This window comes from Centroberyx gerrardi, chromosome 13 (assembly GCF_048128805.1).
Source record: "Centroberyx gerrardi isolate f3 chromosome 13, fCenGer3.hap1.cur.20231027, whole genome shotgun sequence".
In the NCBI taxonomy this organism is placed as follows: Eukaryota; Metazoa; Chordata; class Actinopteri; order Beryciformes; family Berycidae; genus Centroberyx; species Centroberyx gerrardi.
This window is the reverse complement of record NC_136009.1, coordinates 4442294-4458683: the sequence shown is the minus strand read 5'-3', so window position 1 is coordinate 4458683 and position 16390 is coordinate 4442294. Positions and strand designations below refer to the sequence as shown.

Below are 16390 nucleotides of genomic sequence, written 5' to 3'. Positions count from 1 at the left end.
GCGGACCGGGCTGTGATTGGTTGGCGCTCCTAGCAAACGGCACGCGACTATGGATGTCGCTATAAAGAACCCTCGCGTGCCGGTTCTTCAACTAAAACTAACTGTTGACCGTCCAACAGCAACCACTGAGCAGCGAGTTGTAAAAAAAGAAAAGAACAACGGCTGGTCGGTCTCATTGTTACTGGCAACAACAGGAGAAAGAAGCAGACAAAGATGGACAGTGTCTTGGACCCTTTCTCCGCACTGGACTCTTTCTCCTCCCCTCCTTACTTCGACGATGACGAGTTTTTCACCGACCAGTCCTCGAGAGACGGACACTTGGACACGGACGACTTTTTGGACGAGGACGTCGACTTCCTCACCTGCCACTTCCAAGACTATTACAGCAAAGACAGCGGCAGCAGAGCGGCGCCTCACGATGGGGACTACGACATCGGCAACCTGTCCTTCTCCTCCTCGTCGTCCACCTTCTCGTACGGCTGCGCCGACAGCACGCCGGACCTCTCCCCTCACATGGGCGACCACCATGGCGGGCCGCTGCTGAAGCGGAGGCGGCGGATGCGGTCCGACATGGAGATGCAGCAGCTGAGGCAGGCGGCCAACGTCAGGGAGAGGCGGAGGATGCAGTCCATCAACGACGCGTTCGAGGGGCTGCGCTCGCACATCCCGACCCTGCCCTACGAGAAACGCCTCTCCAAGGTGGACACTTTGCGGCTGGCCATCGGCTACATCAACTTCCTCGCCGAGCTGGTGCAGTCGGATCTGCCCATCAGGAACTCCAGCAGCGAGGCGCACACGCAGCCCAAGAAAGTCATCATCTGTCACAGAGGCACAAGTAGGTTCATTTGCCTCTACCTTTATTATCAAGCAAGGCCTGATGGGAAAAGTTAGGGTGCAGCATGGGGAAAAGAAAAGAATAGATAGCCTACAATAATAAATAATAGAATAGAAAGAGTTGTGGTGTTATAAAAACCGGATGATGATTGTAGCCTAATGCACAATTCTCTCCCTCTGTCTCTTTCCAGGGTCTCCCTCCCCCAGCGACCCGGACTACGGCCTGCCCCCGCTGGCCGGTCACTCCCTGTCGTGGTCGGATGAGAAGCAGCTCCGCGAGCAGAACATCATCCGCACCGCCAAGGTCTGGACGCCGGAGGACCCCCGCAAACTGCACACCAAGTCCGGCCTCACCGACATCGAAAACGAGCCTCCCTTCGGCCTGGTGGCCTAGACGCACACACTGACCCACGTCACGTCTTTGACTTTGTCTTGTAAAACGCACATTGTAAATGTGAAGGTATAATGGATTATGTTAATGTTTTGTTAATGTGCACTTGAGCGCGCATTGTAAAAAATGTGAACACCATGTGAGCGTATAGTTGTTGATATTGCATTCAATGATTTTGTAAATATTTATATGACGTTGATATTCTTTATTTTTTTAATTCAGGCAACTGGCAATCATGTAGAAACTATGTATTTAATTGTTTTCATAATTTGGATAATATATGTTTTAATTTAATGGCAATGAATATGAGAGGAAAAACTATTTTTATATTGTTATACAATGATTTATATTTATATGCAATCTGCAAATAAAGGCGCCCAATGATTAAAAAAAAAAATCCACGTTTTCTGATTGAATTCTTCTCTGATTCTCCCAAAAATCTAATCTAGCTTGATCATTGGTCAGCTGAAAGGGGAAAATATAAATATAACTAGGCTACTATTTCCTTGCATCATTTAGAGAGTGTAACAACTCTGGTATGTATAGAAAGCGGGGGGTATGAAAACTAAATATGAAATATGAAATTCTAAAATTCAAAACAGCAGTCAACTGACCACAGCTTGGCCTTTCCACTGCTAGTTCCTGGCTACAAAGGAAGATTATTTTGTATCTCGTTGTGGTGCAGATACATCTTTTAATAGTTTCCTAATGGAAGAATCACAATCCGTGTAGTTTCTTCCTGATTAGACAGCCAGGAGATCAGATCTGTGGCACACAAAAAAAACAAAACAGATTTTTTTGTGTCAGTCTAAATGCAGCATGTTCCAATATTGTACCAATAGCCAAAAGATGCCATAGAGATAGCTGGAAATGACATGATATTGCATACTGGTACTTTGATGCATTAATTAATTTCGGCCTAACAGACGTATTAGTGAGTGCTTATCGCTTGCATTGCATAACATGGATAAACCAATCTCAATCTAATCAACAGCTCTATAATAGATTCACTGTTAATCCCCAAAAGCTGATGTGCAGGGTAAAATTCCTCCCGTCCTAACGCAGCGCAATATCATGACATAAATATGCAAATGACATGCTAATGAGCACAAACTGTATACCCACAACAGCTGAAGGTGTTTAAAGGCCAGACAGCCATGCAGCAGTATGGTGGATGTCAGGCTGGGAAGGCTGTTGAATGCCGCTCTGTGCTGCCAGGTGCTCCCGGGCCAGATTTTCCCGTGGTACAGCGGCATCCCTCCAACATGTGTCCCCTTGGCCTCCTCTACGTCCGCCCCCCGCACCACCACAACACACAGCCGCATATATGCCCATGTGTGCCCTATAAACCAGCAAACACAAGTCTGACTCTGGAGCAGCAGTAAGGGGCATCTTGGGATTTTTTTTTTTTTTTTTTTTGCATTTGATGGACAGTTTGGATTTTAAAAGGTACAGTATGAGAGAGAGGTGAGTTGACATTTCTAGTTATCCTTCTGCCCTGCAAATCCAAAGAGCAGTGAATGTGGTAAAACTGAGAAAAATGAAACCTTTTAGTTCATGTCTTGCCAAAATATTGTGTTTTTAATTGCATGTTTGGGTATACACTGCCCGTCAAAAGATTGGGGACACCACATTTTTCTTTATTTTTACTATTTTCCACATTTTAGAATAACAGTAAAAACATCAAAACTATGAAATAACACAAATGGAATTATGCAGTGACCAAAAAGTGTTAAACAAATCAAAACTATCTTCTATTTTAGATTCTTTAAAGTAGCCGCCCTTTGCCTTGATGGAAAGGCAAAGGCTTTGGAAAGAAATTCATACATAGGATCAACTTCACTATTTATATTTGTCTAAGAAACACATTTCAAGCATTTAAGCAGAAGTCTTAAGATCATGAAAAACATAGTACATTTTGACGGGCAGTGTATAGGCTATATTTTTTAAATTAAATTTAAACATGAGTCATGACATTTGACAGAAAAAAATAACCGCAGTTTGCCATTGTAAGGCAGCATTATTGTTATTAATTTTATTGTAGCATAAACATTATAATGTATAGTCATTGCTGTACTGTATATGCTAATGTTTACAGTGGGATTTTGTATTTACTTTACAAGTTACTTTACAGCCTATGTGAAAAAAATTGGCCTATATTTCAATATCATAAATTCATAATTTCAAGGTGCCAACTACTATTCCCCAGTGTGTTTTTCCCTCATAGAGACTCTCCAGGTTCTCTATGAGTCCGTCCAGCATTAGCGTCTCATTACCAGCGCGACAAGAGCATGTAATCCTATTACGGCCATTAGAAAGTCAAATGTTAGCAAGTCAATGCTCGGCAACTTCATCTATTTGGCAGGGAGGGACGTTTCCACTTTGAGAGCCGGGGGGTTAAAACAGTAGTAGCATTGTAGTATCTCGCACCTAAACGCCATTGTGCCGTTGATGGTTTTGTGTGCGGAGCGCAAAAAACGCCTCTCAACATCCTTTGGTGCGGTCCCAGCCAAGCGGAAGGGACAGGCTGAAATACTCCCGGCTATCTTGTCACTCCGGCTGCGGGCTTGGCAAGGCTTTAAAGGAGACGACCATTTTACTGTCTGACAGGTTTTATTTCCCTTTATTTCTTAGCCGGGCTCGGACGTTAGAGGGCCATGCCAAGCGGTGATTTGGTTGAGAAAGGCTCGGCGCTGTGCTGAAAGGCCAGCAATTCACCATATATATATATATATATATATATATATATATTTATATATATATATATATATTTATATATATATATATATATATAGAGGGAGAGAGAGAGGGGGGGGGGGGCAGCGCTGCTTTCACTACCTGCTGCACACACACATACACACACAGAGAGAGAGAGGCGAGCAAGATATGGTCTATATACTAACTATACTGTAACTATATATGTCCTAGCAGTATGACAAGCAAATGTGATGCATCATTGTTTTATCATGTTGTCTGATTTTCACTTTTTTTCTCCTTTTTTTTTTTTTTAAAGAAATGAACCAAAAGAAAAACAAATGTAACGACGCTTTAATTTTAAAAAGTATATCCCAATGACAGGTCACAAAATTACGCGTTAAGTAATTGCCACAAAGATGTAATCTGAGTATACAGAGCTGGTATTAATTTAATAGAGTCTATGATGTCTTGATGGCAGAAAAAAATACACAGCAACAGTTCACCCCCAACCAGTAAATATGCCAAAAACACATTGAAAACCAGACCCGGATGTTTGCACAGCCTAGAGTCGGTTGTAGGAGGAAAAGGGGACACACGTGTAATTATTCATTATTAATTTTTACTTTAAAGATCCGCTTTTGCAGCAGCAATTGTTTTGTCGGGGCAGGAGATTCAATTTTAAAGTCATTTCTCTGTTTCACTACAGAGGCATTTGGGGCTCGTTGGCATTGCAGGGCAGAGCTGGCATCTGTACGGAGCGACGCATTAACATACCGCTGGCTATTAAGCGCCTTTTCAAACAGGGTGGTGGGCCATTTTGATGTCTTAATGGCAAGAACATACGACGACTGGCAACTTTACGCATCGATGGAGAACAACAGCCTGCATCCAGGTCTAAAACAAAAATCACATATAGAGAAAAAAAAAACGTCCATATAATACTAGTGTGGTGTCAAGAAATGAATAATGAAGGGGTGAAGTTTTAATAGCCGATGAGATTTATGATACTTTAATCAAAGGAAAGTTGGAGGCTAATCCATCGCCTCCGTCGGTTGATAATACGGTCAAATCCGCGTTAAGCCGTATGTTAACTCACTGGGTGAGACGCCTAACAAGATTCACAGAAGCTGCAAATCGGCTTGATTCCCAGATTATCTCAGTGTGGAAATACGGACCCCTATAGACGTTATTAATATCGTTTTGTAACCTGCCCCCCCCCACCCACCCCCCACAGTAGCCTACTGGTTCTCCAGAGTACACCAGCTGTGACGCTGACCGGCCCGGACCCCGGCTCAGCCACAGCGAGTCCATCCCGGCGCCAGCACGCTCGCATTTGGATGCAGTGTGTTTGGATGCTCTCTGGGTGCGTTCAGACACTGGCGGTAACCAACAGGTGTCAGCTCGGTTAGCACCCAGAGAGACGGAAACAGAGAGAGAATGTGCGGCCGGCAGGGAGGGGAGGTGATCATTCTCCCTTCCCTTGCGCCCTTTTTCTTTTACGTGGCCTTTGGGAGCGCCTCCCAATCTAAATTACATCTTTATAACGGCGTCCGTGTCCCGCTGTAACAGATCGGTCTCCGTCGTCGTGCTCCGGGGATGCACCTGGTATTTCAAACTTTGTCTCTTTTCATCTCCTTGCGTCTGAGTCCCTGGACAGCAGCTGCCTAAAAGCAAGCAAAGAGAGAGGCCCTTGCAGTGTCTTCGAGACGGGTTGGCACCGTTTTCCTCGTCTTTAATGTTCCATCGGCCATTGTCCGGCACACAATATAGCAACTGTAAAGCATGACGTTTTGCAATAATAAAACACATTTTCAATGATGTGACACCGGGCTGAAAGCGCAGTGCGGGCCAGCCAGGCTAAACATTTCCCCGGGTTTGTTTTGTGCGCCCCCAGCCAATTAACAGCGAGGTCTTTTCGCTGCGCCTTGATAAGCCAATTAAATTTATGTCTGCTAATTTTTCAAGGAGAGAAAGGAGGAGGATTTGGTGTGTTCTCTTCCTTGGGACGGTGATTTCCTTGCCATCACCTGGTGTTTTCTCTACAAGAGAGCAAACTGTCCGGGTGCCCCCGTCACCATACGGCTCTCACCATCCTGCACCATTGTTTACCGCGTTGATCACTCATTACCAGGATTTAACAAATCCTCTATTAGGTATGTTTTGTGTCATATTTTGATCCGTAAGATTAAGCAGATGCTGCGATTGTAAAATCGAAACTGTAGGGCTACTCAAGTCTGAAAGAGAGAGACGGGCACTCGGTGGCGAGCGAGCGAGAGAGAGAAAAAAGCTTTGGGCACATCTTCAGAGGAAAAAACATTTAGGAGCCATAAACAGACTTCAACCTGCTCTATTTCAGCCTTTGTGTTGTTTGTGAATAATTAATGTTAATAGGGACAGGTTTGTATACTTTGAATGCGGGACCACAGGTGCGGAGTGACAGGATGAATAACCGGCCCTGATTTTTGCCAAAGCTCGAGGGCTCTTGTCCAGGGTCTCCAAGCTGATGGAAAATATTGTCATCTCTTTGATTCGCAGCATTACTTTCACCGAGAACAAAGCCGGGTGATGAAAAGCTTATGCTGTAATGAAACGGGGGATGACGGTGGCCGCTTCAGACTCCTGAAAGAAAGAAAAAAGGGGCGAGTCAATGGCGAGGCGCGCTTCTGGTTTTGTGCGCAAGTGCTCCATCTAACTCAAATAAAGGGGCCTTTCCAACTTTTAAAGGACCACTTTTTGCCTTTAATAATGGCTGGACGGCTGTAGCCATTAAGCATATGGTGCTAAGGCGCTGGTCTTTTGTCCCGGAGAAGCCCTTGAGATGGTAACTTGTGTTCTTTCCGGGATATTTAACTTCTCAAAAGCTCCAACTTCATGCGAGGCAACAAGTGGCTCGGAGGCGCACGGGCAGGGTTTCCCATTGAGAAAATCTGCTTGATTAAAGAAGAAAACAATGGTGGCTAAGCAATAGGAAGACAATGACAAATGTCTGTGACACGTTCGCATACATTTGAGGGAAATTGTTATATTTTTTTTTTATTACCTTGAAGAGCGAGATTTTTACCTTGGATTTGCTCCAAAGGGCTGTGCTTTTTGCGCATGGATATCCATGGTAACGTATGGATAGACTTGGACTGGAATGAGTGCGCATGGAGTAATTCTCAGCCCACTAAAGACCCTGGATTAAAAGGAGCTAAATAATCTCAAAATAAACATTACTTTTACAATTCCCTCACATTAAATTGTAATTCCTCCCCCCCCCCCCCCCCCAATATATAGTCCTACGTTCACATTGGTACTGATTAGTGGAGTTTGGAATTCTATGGGCAGGGGACGCCTGTTGCAGAAAAGAGCAAGTGAAATGAAAAAAACGAGCAAATAAATTATTTTAACAACGAGTTACTCTTAATTAACTCTAAAATCCGGTGCAATGCATTCGTGCGTAAAAGCTGAATGCAAGGTTTTCAGTATTGGCAGTATTGCGTAACGGTGCGTCGGGCGCGCACTGGGAGCGTGCACGTATACTTGGCTCCATTTCAGTCACCCATGGGACCAACAATGACAGGTTACATCCCATACCGACCATATCAATCAGTTGTGTGGCCCATTCAAGCAGCAGCAAGTGCTTGTCGACACGCTGGTACAGACTGGCATTGGAGGGAGGCCTTGGACTCTCTGTTAGAGTTAAAGTGCGCGATCAGAGCCAGTTGTCAGTCTGATGTAAAGGCAGATTTTATTTTGTTTCAGGCATAATTCACCTAACATTAATGTGCGTTATGGCCCGATGTTATGCATTTCATAGATGGGAGGATCGGCTATATTTTCTACATGGATGCGTCAATGTCAATTATATGGCGATAATAGGCTATCTATATGTTTGCAACATGCCCATGGTCATCATGTTCCTTTTAGTAAAACAGCTAATCAAAACATATATTTATTTTATTTCGTTTATTATTTTTACTTGTTCTTTTATTATCATGAATGGTCATGGATCCGATTAGGAAAATAGACTTGGATTCGTCATTTCTTGGCATTGTTCCATCACCCTTAAAAAGGATGCGTCACTTTCAACACGTCCGTCTGTCTGCGTTGGGACAACACGCATTGGTGTTACGTTTCAACACAGCATATGCTCATAACGAAGCATATCGAGACACCATAGGATGTTATTAACATGTGTTGTCCCAAAGTAGACACCGGCTGCATTGAAAATGACGCATTCCAAACTCTACTGAGGCAATAAAAATGTTACTGCAGTTTTTTTTGCTTTGGGGACAATAACACCCATTCCATATAAAAAAAAAAGTTTTTATTTAATTTATTATTTTACAAATAGTTTCATAGCACAACATTTCACGGATCTGGTGAGGAAAAAAAACTTGGATTTATCATTTTTGGCATTTTTCCAGTAATGTCTATTGATCCACTAAATGATCATTATTGCCTATTTTTTTCTGTGGGAAAGCAGCATTTGAAGGAGTTAGTTGTATAAAAGTAGCCTAAGCATTCAGTTGCACCACTTTCCATAGCCTATATTTTACCAAAACAGTGGAACTATTACTGGATATAGCCAGTGGTTTGGGGTATTCAGACACATTAAACTCGCCCTAGGTGCAGTCTGGTCTTGGAAACGACTCGGTGTTCGTACCGGGATGCTGGTGTTTGTGGTGGCGGTGTGACGGAGCCAGCTGGCCGCTTCTGGCCTCTGAAAACCCCCCCGGTGGACGGAACACGGCGGGCTGACCTCCGCACCGGAGGACGGGAGATGCGCCTTTGACTGAATTAGCCATAAAGACGTCTCGCTATGATCTTTGTTGGAGCTGAAAGCAGGGTGGATATGAGAGGCATTGTGCACAGCTTTTGCGTGCCCCGTCATGAAATATTACAGTCTTTTCAGGCGGAGGCTCTTTTGAAAAGTTATGGAAATGAAGGAGACCGGGTTGCGTTTTTGATTTCATAGCGAAATTAAAAGGTAAAAGGCAAAATAGGCCTATAGTCTTTCATAAATAAATGAATGCGTTATCTCACATTTTGTCTTTGGCGCAACACATTTAAAATATGAACTTAGGGTTTTAGCAGTGATTCATGCAATTCAACTTTTTAAAATTTGAATTTGAGTTTATTTTGGTTTAATGTTTTGTAGGAAAGCTCTCCCCCTGGTGCGCAAAATAACGCTTTCGCTATGGCCCGCACGCGTTGACAAATGATCGATTTTCTTCTTAACTCTTTAAAAAATTTTCCTTGAATAACTTTACAAAAAAAAGTGATAAATTACAAATATGCTAATTTCATTCACGGCCGTTTGTACGTGTGTGTCTCCATCCATCTCCATACAATCTGGGCTGCTGATCCCCGTCGCGCGCTAGAGGACACTCAACCCGTTTCAACCCGGGTTAAAAGTGTCCGGGGCTCTTTTGTTCCTCCCCAACACTGACTTCAGCCTCTGGGGAAGGGAAAGCCCCCCACCCCCCCTCCCTCTGTCAGTTGCCAGGATTCAGAGGTGTAAAAGCATGCATCATTTTTCACCAGCTCTCCGTTTTGATATCGACAAAAGCGGCTGCTATGGAACAGCCTCTCCGCTTGTTCGCTGGCTTGAACTTCACTGATGTCCGACTGCTCTCTTTTCCTCGTCTGAACGTGGCGCAGCGGGGATGGATTTGCAAGACAAATGCAGCTGTGTGTGTGAGAGAGAGTCGTGGCACAAAAAGCCCGTTTCAGTCAGCCGATGGGATGGAGAAAGTCAGCATTATGCGGACGTCAAATCAATCAAAAACAAAAGCCGGCATGCAGAAAATACTTAGTTTATGGTATTGAAATGGCAGCTCTCTCTTTTTTTTTCGTAAAATTACAGTCGGGAAGATTGATAAACAGCCTTACAGTGTGGTTTATTCACCAGTTATATAGTGAAAAGTGCAGAGAGAAAATACTAAAATCAAAATAGAGCGAGTAAAATGGGCAAAATAATACAAAGAGATTCAGACTTTTTAAAAAAAAATTTTTTTTTTAGATTTAACACACTTGCAAGTTTGCCTACTTGCAATAAGTGAATAAGTGTTTTCAGTGACAGTTGTTAGTGTTGGCTGTTCCAAACTGTTAAATTAACTTTGATGGCTGAGAGGTAGCCTAGTGATAAAATATTAAAAATGTTATTTCTAATGGATTAAAAAAAAAAAAAACATGTCAAAAGTTGGTCTAGTTTTAACAAGGAGAGATAAAGATGATGGCATTGATGTAGTTGTAAATAAAAAGGAGGGATAACTGATCATCATAAGGCGAACAACCACCAATATAAACAATTTATGCTTTTTAGGCTTAAAAGACCCTATCTGCATATAACTTGCATCTCTCTGACAGTACTTAATTAACTTCATAAAGGTTTATGTCAGCATATACTGATGGTAATCTGTCTTCCTGCAAATGAAAAAGGTGGGTAAAGTGAGTTTTTAGGTGAATTTACCCACCACTAGATCCCTGTTTGATAGGACAGGGTGGAAACTATAACATTTTTAATCTCTAACTCTAATTTTCCTTAATCTCCCAGCTTCTCCCTCTTCTCCCTGCAGTTTAACAACCAGGCCATCAGTGGTAAGTCAGTGGTTTCAGTGGCTGGTGGCCAGTACTGACTGGGAAGACTTCCAGCGATGGAGCGACTGTGATTAACCCAAGAGCGGTCAAACTCGGCAGGAAGCCCTCCACAACCAGCCAGCGCTATTTATCCACTTTCCAATGAAACCAATTACTTTTACACAGAGAGTCGGCGCCGACAGTATATGTGTTGTTCTTACAGACCAATAGAGTATGGCTGTGAAAGAGGAGGCAGACATGTGAAGTAGGAAACCCTCCTGAGTTGGTTCAACAGGCTATAAAATATACCTTAAGTCAGTTTCTATGGAGACTCAGCGCCTGTCTGAGAGCACACTGAAGGCCACAGTGACTCCTTCACTTTATAAATGTCAAGTGCTTCTATTGATCTGCTGCTTGAATATCCAAAGCGATGTTATAAATGTCAAGTAATAGATCTTTTTGTAGTGGAGGGTAAACCCAGCGAAAGCCAAGTGACCCACCTTTTTATTTGCACAAGAGAAACTTTATAGCATAGATTCATGGTATACAACATGGTAAATTAGTATCAAACTGATCTAAGTTATATGAGGACAGAGTATTTTAAGGAGGATAAAAACAGAAATTAATGTTTTTATGAAAATATAATTGATTTTTAATCATATTGATGGTTGTTTTCCATACTGGATGCCATACTTTGCCCTCCTTTGTATCTACCTCTGCATTACTGGTGATATGTTTAGTTTATTGTTTATATGTACAGTGACATGTATAGTCAAAGGTCAACATGTAGAGTGATATGTAATGTCTATATGTAGGGTGATATTCAATGTTTTTCTGAAAATATAACAGAAATCTGTTCATACTGGTGGTTGTTTGCTTTGTTTACCCTCCTTTTAATATCATTACATCACTGGGTATAGCACAATGAATACCAGAACTAAATGCCTTGCAAATCAGCTCAAAGTCCTTATTGAGTCCAAATCTTAGGGTCTTATGAAACTAAACCCTATATCCTATGTAAAGTTCAAAATATTTATCATCATGACTCAGTATCTAATACCAATGTAATGTATTTAACACCAATGATGGCTAACAATTTTAATTATATGTTTTCTGTTTATTGACTTGGACTTCCTGGACATCATTTTATAACAACAGGTGTCACAGTTTTCAGTTGCTGAAGTAGTGGATGTTTCATTTTAGAATAAAGCTCTTTGAGGAATACTGTTTAGCATAATGTTCATATGAGCTTTTGTCATGAGTTGATCTACCGTTGAAAAGATATAGCGCATATTGGGTTAATATTACCACCTCAAACGATCTCATAAGTGTCAGATAATAGGCTTTTAATCCAGTTGAGAGAGCTTTATATGAAGTTACCCTAACATTGTTTGGTGTGCTGACAAGCGTCAAATAAATACTGTTTTTATTGAGGTTCCATCACGCTGTGCCAAGAGCCCAACAAGGTAGTATCTGTCTCATAACTGTCAAGTAAAACAGTTGTTATTAAGTTACTAGTTGTAGAATGACAAAGTAGTTAATGCAGTAACCAGAAGACGAGGGCAGTTGGCTCAGTTAATAAAGCAGTCATATCCCCAATCACTGGCCAGGCTAATTGACAGCCACATGAAGAGAGAATGGCTAATTGATTATAGGCTTGTCCTATTCAACGCACTGGGGGGATTGATGCGAAACGGGCTGGGGAAAATATAGTGGCTGATTGTGTGTTTGTGTCTCCGCTTACTTTGCGGAATGTCATAAGGTGACATTATTTTGGCAAGTCCTCACTTCTTTAAGGAGCTATTTTAGGATTAAGACATGGATTTAAGGTTAAGATTAGAATTAGGATTACGTTTAGGTTAGGGTTAAGGTTAAGGTTAGTCTCGGACTTGGTTATGTATAGGTTAGGGAATGAATGTAGTCATGAAATGGAATATATTAGCTGGATTACTACTGACCACTATCAACACAACGATAAACCAAGTTGGTATTTGAGTGTTTGTGTGTCTTGCAGTTTGTATTTGAATAATCCTTCAGCCCAGCATGGGATCCCCCAGATTTCCAACTATTGCTCCACATACATCCAACCGAGGGAGTGAGGGAGTTAATGGTCTTGTTTTAGCCTCTCCTATCCCAAAAGAGGCTAAATGTAAAGAAAGGCCCACATCAGTCCCACCTCCCCACCCCTCATTGTGTGACTATGGGCTGCTATTGATTGAGAGAATTCCTTTAAAGAGCCCAGTTGGCATTCCTCTGTGTTTTGTGTGCTACAAGGCATGAAAGCTACAGGTTAACCCTCCACTCTACCAGCCAAACACTGGTAGCACTGGTACAGTGGGACAGCAAGGGGTTTTCACTATTCACTGCATTCTTCTATCTGTTCAGGCTTGAGCTTATTGAATTGGCTCATTACAGTCAGTGAACAGATGAATGGTTGATGGATAAAATGAGTGTATGCCGTTGACGAATTTTGTTAGCCCCGCTAGAGCTGCATTACCTCTTCAAGCTGCACTAGACAAGATTTATATGTAAAAATCTACCTGTCTTATCAGCCTAAAACACATAGTGTGGCAGTAACAGAGAACAGCGTCCCATCCCCCCTAATTGAAACACCATAGATTCGCCCTATTTGCCCAAATTAAATTCTGGTGTCTGTACAGTCATTGGTGGGAAATCTTCTTCGCACCGGAAGTGACCAGTCTAAACTTAAGAGTGAAATCCGTCCAGAGAAATCTGGACTCACCAACGTTAGATCTTTTGCCTCTCTCTTTTATTGGTTTGGTATAAAGCATCACAGACTGGCCGGGTTGGTAAACATGAGCATGCTCTAGCGTAGTTTACTGATCACACCTTACTGGGTAATTAATTTGTTCACTGCCATTTGGGGCTGCTAATGTGCGAAGTGTCCCTGTGCAGCTTTAAAGACATTCTTGTTTTTTTTCCTCAGAAATGAAGGCACAAACTGCAATGAGAGAGATCCCTCAGTGTGATATGAACAAATGCAATGTACTTGAAAGTAAATGCATTATATTTTGTTATTCGATATTTTGTTAGTTCCATGGAACATTTTTATGTAATGATGTGTTGATCCGATGCCTCTGTTTGTCTGACATGTGTTGGAGGGCGAGGAAGAGGAAGCACTCCAGGGTACTCATCATCAGCATCCTCATCCTCATCAGATCCTAAAAGGCCGGGCTCTGAAAGTAAAGCAACATGAATTCATTGTCACTTAGTATAGCAATAATACGATAGTGTTATTTTCAATAGTTACTCCTGCACTGTAATTATGGGTACAACCAAAGTTCCTACCATAGCCCTGATGTGAAATTCCATAACTTTTCTAGTGCTTTCAGAGCGCTTCCATGACCTAAAACTGTTCTTCCCTACTGGTTTGTTAATGTTGTTTTTCAGTCTGGTTTCCACTCCAGTTGGGCTGAAAACCATCAAATGCCCTGAATGTATGAAGCAAGTCAGAAAATACATTCTGGTATATTCCTGTGAAGCGACCCATTTGTAAAATTCCCTGATATTCCCTGACTTCCCCAGAGAATTTATCAAATTCCCTGACTTTCCCTATGCGGAATACACCAAACTTCCTATAATCACAGTGAAGAACATTCTCTCGGTTTTATGTATTGAACGTACTCAGTGTGTTCTACTCAAATTATTTTGCACACCCTGCATACATGCTGTAATTGAAATTTTCATAGTTTTCATTCATATATTTTTAGCTAAATTCCCCATAAAAATACCTAAAGTTTTATGTGATGCTATGCTAAGTTACGTGATCTTTTACATTAAATACAGTTTAACCCAGCAAAATACAGCAATAATTTGATTTGAAAGGTCAATGTGTAATATGTATATCTTGCATTATAGCTTTTTTATTATGAATAAAAGTTGCCACTTTTTTCAAATTATGCCATAAAACGTATCATTATTTGGAGAAACACGCAGTCTAGACTACTTTTTTCCAGTGCATATCTTGCTTCCCACATCTGCAGCATCAATGCCTGTCCCAAGTAGTGAATCGCCGCATCCTCCACTTCAAAGTTCTCTATCACCACATTGTTACGTCCCACAATAAATTGGCAATTCATTCTGAAAAAAAAGGCATTGGTTTCATCCCATCCCAAGTCATTTTTTTGTTACCTATCAAAGTGAATGTCGGGTCCGGCCCATGGGAGGGGCGACATGACATTTCCACGGCAGCTTCTAAACAGGTCAGCCAAGGGAACCATGGAGCCCAAAGCGGTGGGAGGGGGACACTTTCAACCAAAACCGTGTAACTGAATCTAAACCAGTGGTTAAACCCATTCAGCAGTGCAGGAATGGGGAGAGCCCTAACAATACAATACCATTCACAGGCCGACACAGCCCCACTGGAATGACCAGGGAGGGGTTTTAATCAGGCAGAAAGGCTCTCAGCCAGCCAGCTAGTCAGTCAGTCAGTCAGCCAGTCAGGCTTACAGGCTACAGGGGCCCTTCCTTCCTTCACATAAAGCCATAGATCTCCACATCTACATCTATCTCTCTCTGTTTGTTTTTGATTGTCTGAAGCTTGATTCTCTCCTCATTCTTTTATAGACCTTTGGGGATAAGAAAAATGTAAAGGGGCTTCAGCTGGGAGGGGTTGAGAGATGTGATAAAGTGAAAGGGGACAGAGGGGATGGAGAATGGGGAACTAAGAGTCAGTCTGCCCTCGGCCTGACCTGCAGCTTTCAGGGGGCTTGAACACATCAGAAATCCCATTGTGGGAGGTGATTAATTGAGAGTGATAACTTACCATGAACAGAGATTGTTATAGGCTTTAATGTGGTAGGCCTGGCTTTTTAAACGCTGCTTTCACGTAGCTTTGTAGTCCAGCATATGGGCCCAGACGTATTCACTGACAAAAGACGAACGGAAATTTATCACGCTTGTATGTCCTGCTAACAACGTGTTCTTTTTTTTAACCCGTCTTCCTTTATAAGCCGTCTTCTCTTTTAGCCATACTGGCTTTTGATTTCGGACCTTTAAAAGTTTAACACTGAAGGGAAAACACATTAATACGGTAGTGATGTGATTCTGAAGTGGAGGTAAAATTTTGTCGGTATAAGCAATCTCCATTCAGAGTTCCATATAAACAAGTGGATGATAAGCAGTTAAACTGTGGGAAAATGTGCCTCAGAGATGGACAGAGAAGCCCAGTGCCATCACAGCTTAGTACATCTAAAACAAGGCTAAAACTATTCCATCTTCCTATTTCAACCATCAGCACTGACACAAGCCTATTTTAGCTGTTTTATCTGTGTCACAGTCAACAACATATGATATTTCACTGGAATACCACCACTGAAGACATGGCACAAGTGTGTATGCATGGATCTCGACTCTGGCCAACACCAAAACCCTTCACACGGTCTTAAGAGGGCAACCGAGCGACATAGGAAGCGGCGAAACAGAGAAACAAGAGGCAGCAGAACCAAGCTAATCTTGTGTGGTGACACACAATGTTTGTTAAGGGCTTTTCAGTGGTGTCAGGACCCTGGGACCTGGGCTATGGCTGGCCGTTGGCCCTTATCTATCCCAGCTCAATTACCGATGTGTCAGCGGTGATCTATGAGCCCAAATTCTCCTGGTTTATGCAGATGAAAGGGGGGGAGAGGGGTTGGGGGTCAGGGAGGGAGGCCGAGGAGGGGAAGAAAAGGTTGGGGCCTGGCTGGAGGTGGCCTACAACCACATGTTTGGGTCATGGTGGTCGTGAATGTATGTGTGTGTGTGTGTGTGTGTGTATATATGTGTGGACTGGGGTGCTTTGAGGGTATGCATAAGTGGTGGTGGGGGTTCTTAACTTGTGGGCGATCAGCCCAAGGGGTCACAATGTGTCCTTCAGGGTCTAAGCGGCTGAAGACCGGTGGCTTT

At 42.5% G+C, this 16390-nt stretch overlaps 2 protein-coding genes across 2 annotated transcripts in view; one reads left to right on the top strand and one right to left on the bottom strand.

The window, feature by feature from the left end:
• The first annotated feature begins 213 nt into the window (after positions 1-213).
• Positions 214-1228, top strand: ptf1a (pancreas associated transcription factor 1a). Its single transcript, XM_071909695.2, has 2 exons — positions 214-835; positions 1026-1228. Exons 1-2 carry the CDS (start codon positions 214-216, stop codon positions 1226-1228), a joined length of 825 nt encoding a protein of 274 aa, XP_071765796.1.
• Positions 1229-10401: 9173 nt separating this feature from the next.
• c13h10orf67 (chromosome 13 C10orf67 homolog) overlaps positions 10402-16390 on the bottom strand; it is a 45487-nt gene continuing 39498 nt past the window's right edge. Inside the window, exon 16 of the mRNA XM_078287591.1 lies at positions 10402-13683. Coding sequence (XP_078143717.1) covers positions 13556-13683 — 128 coding nt within the window. The 3' untranslated portion in view covers positions 10402-13555. The remainder of the gene's footprint in view (positions 13684-16390) is intronic.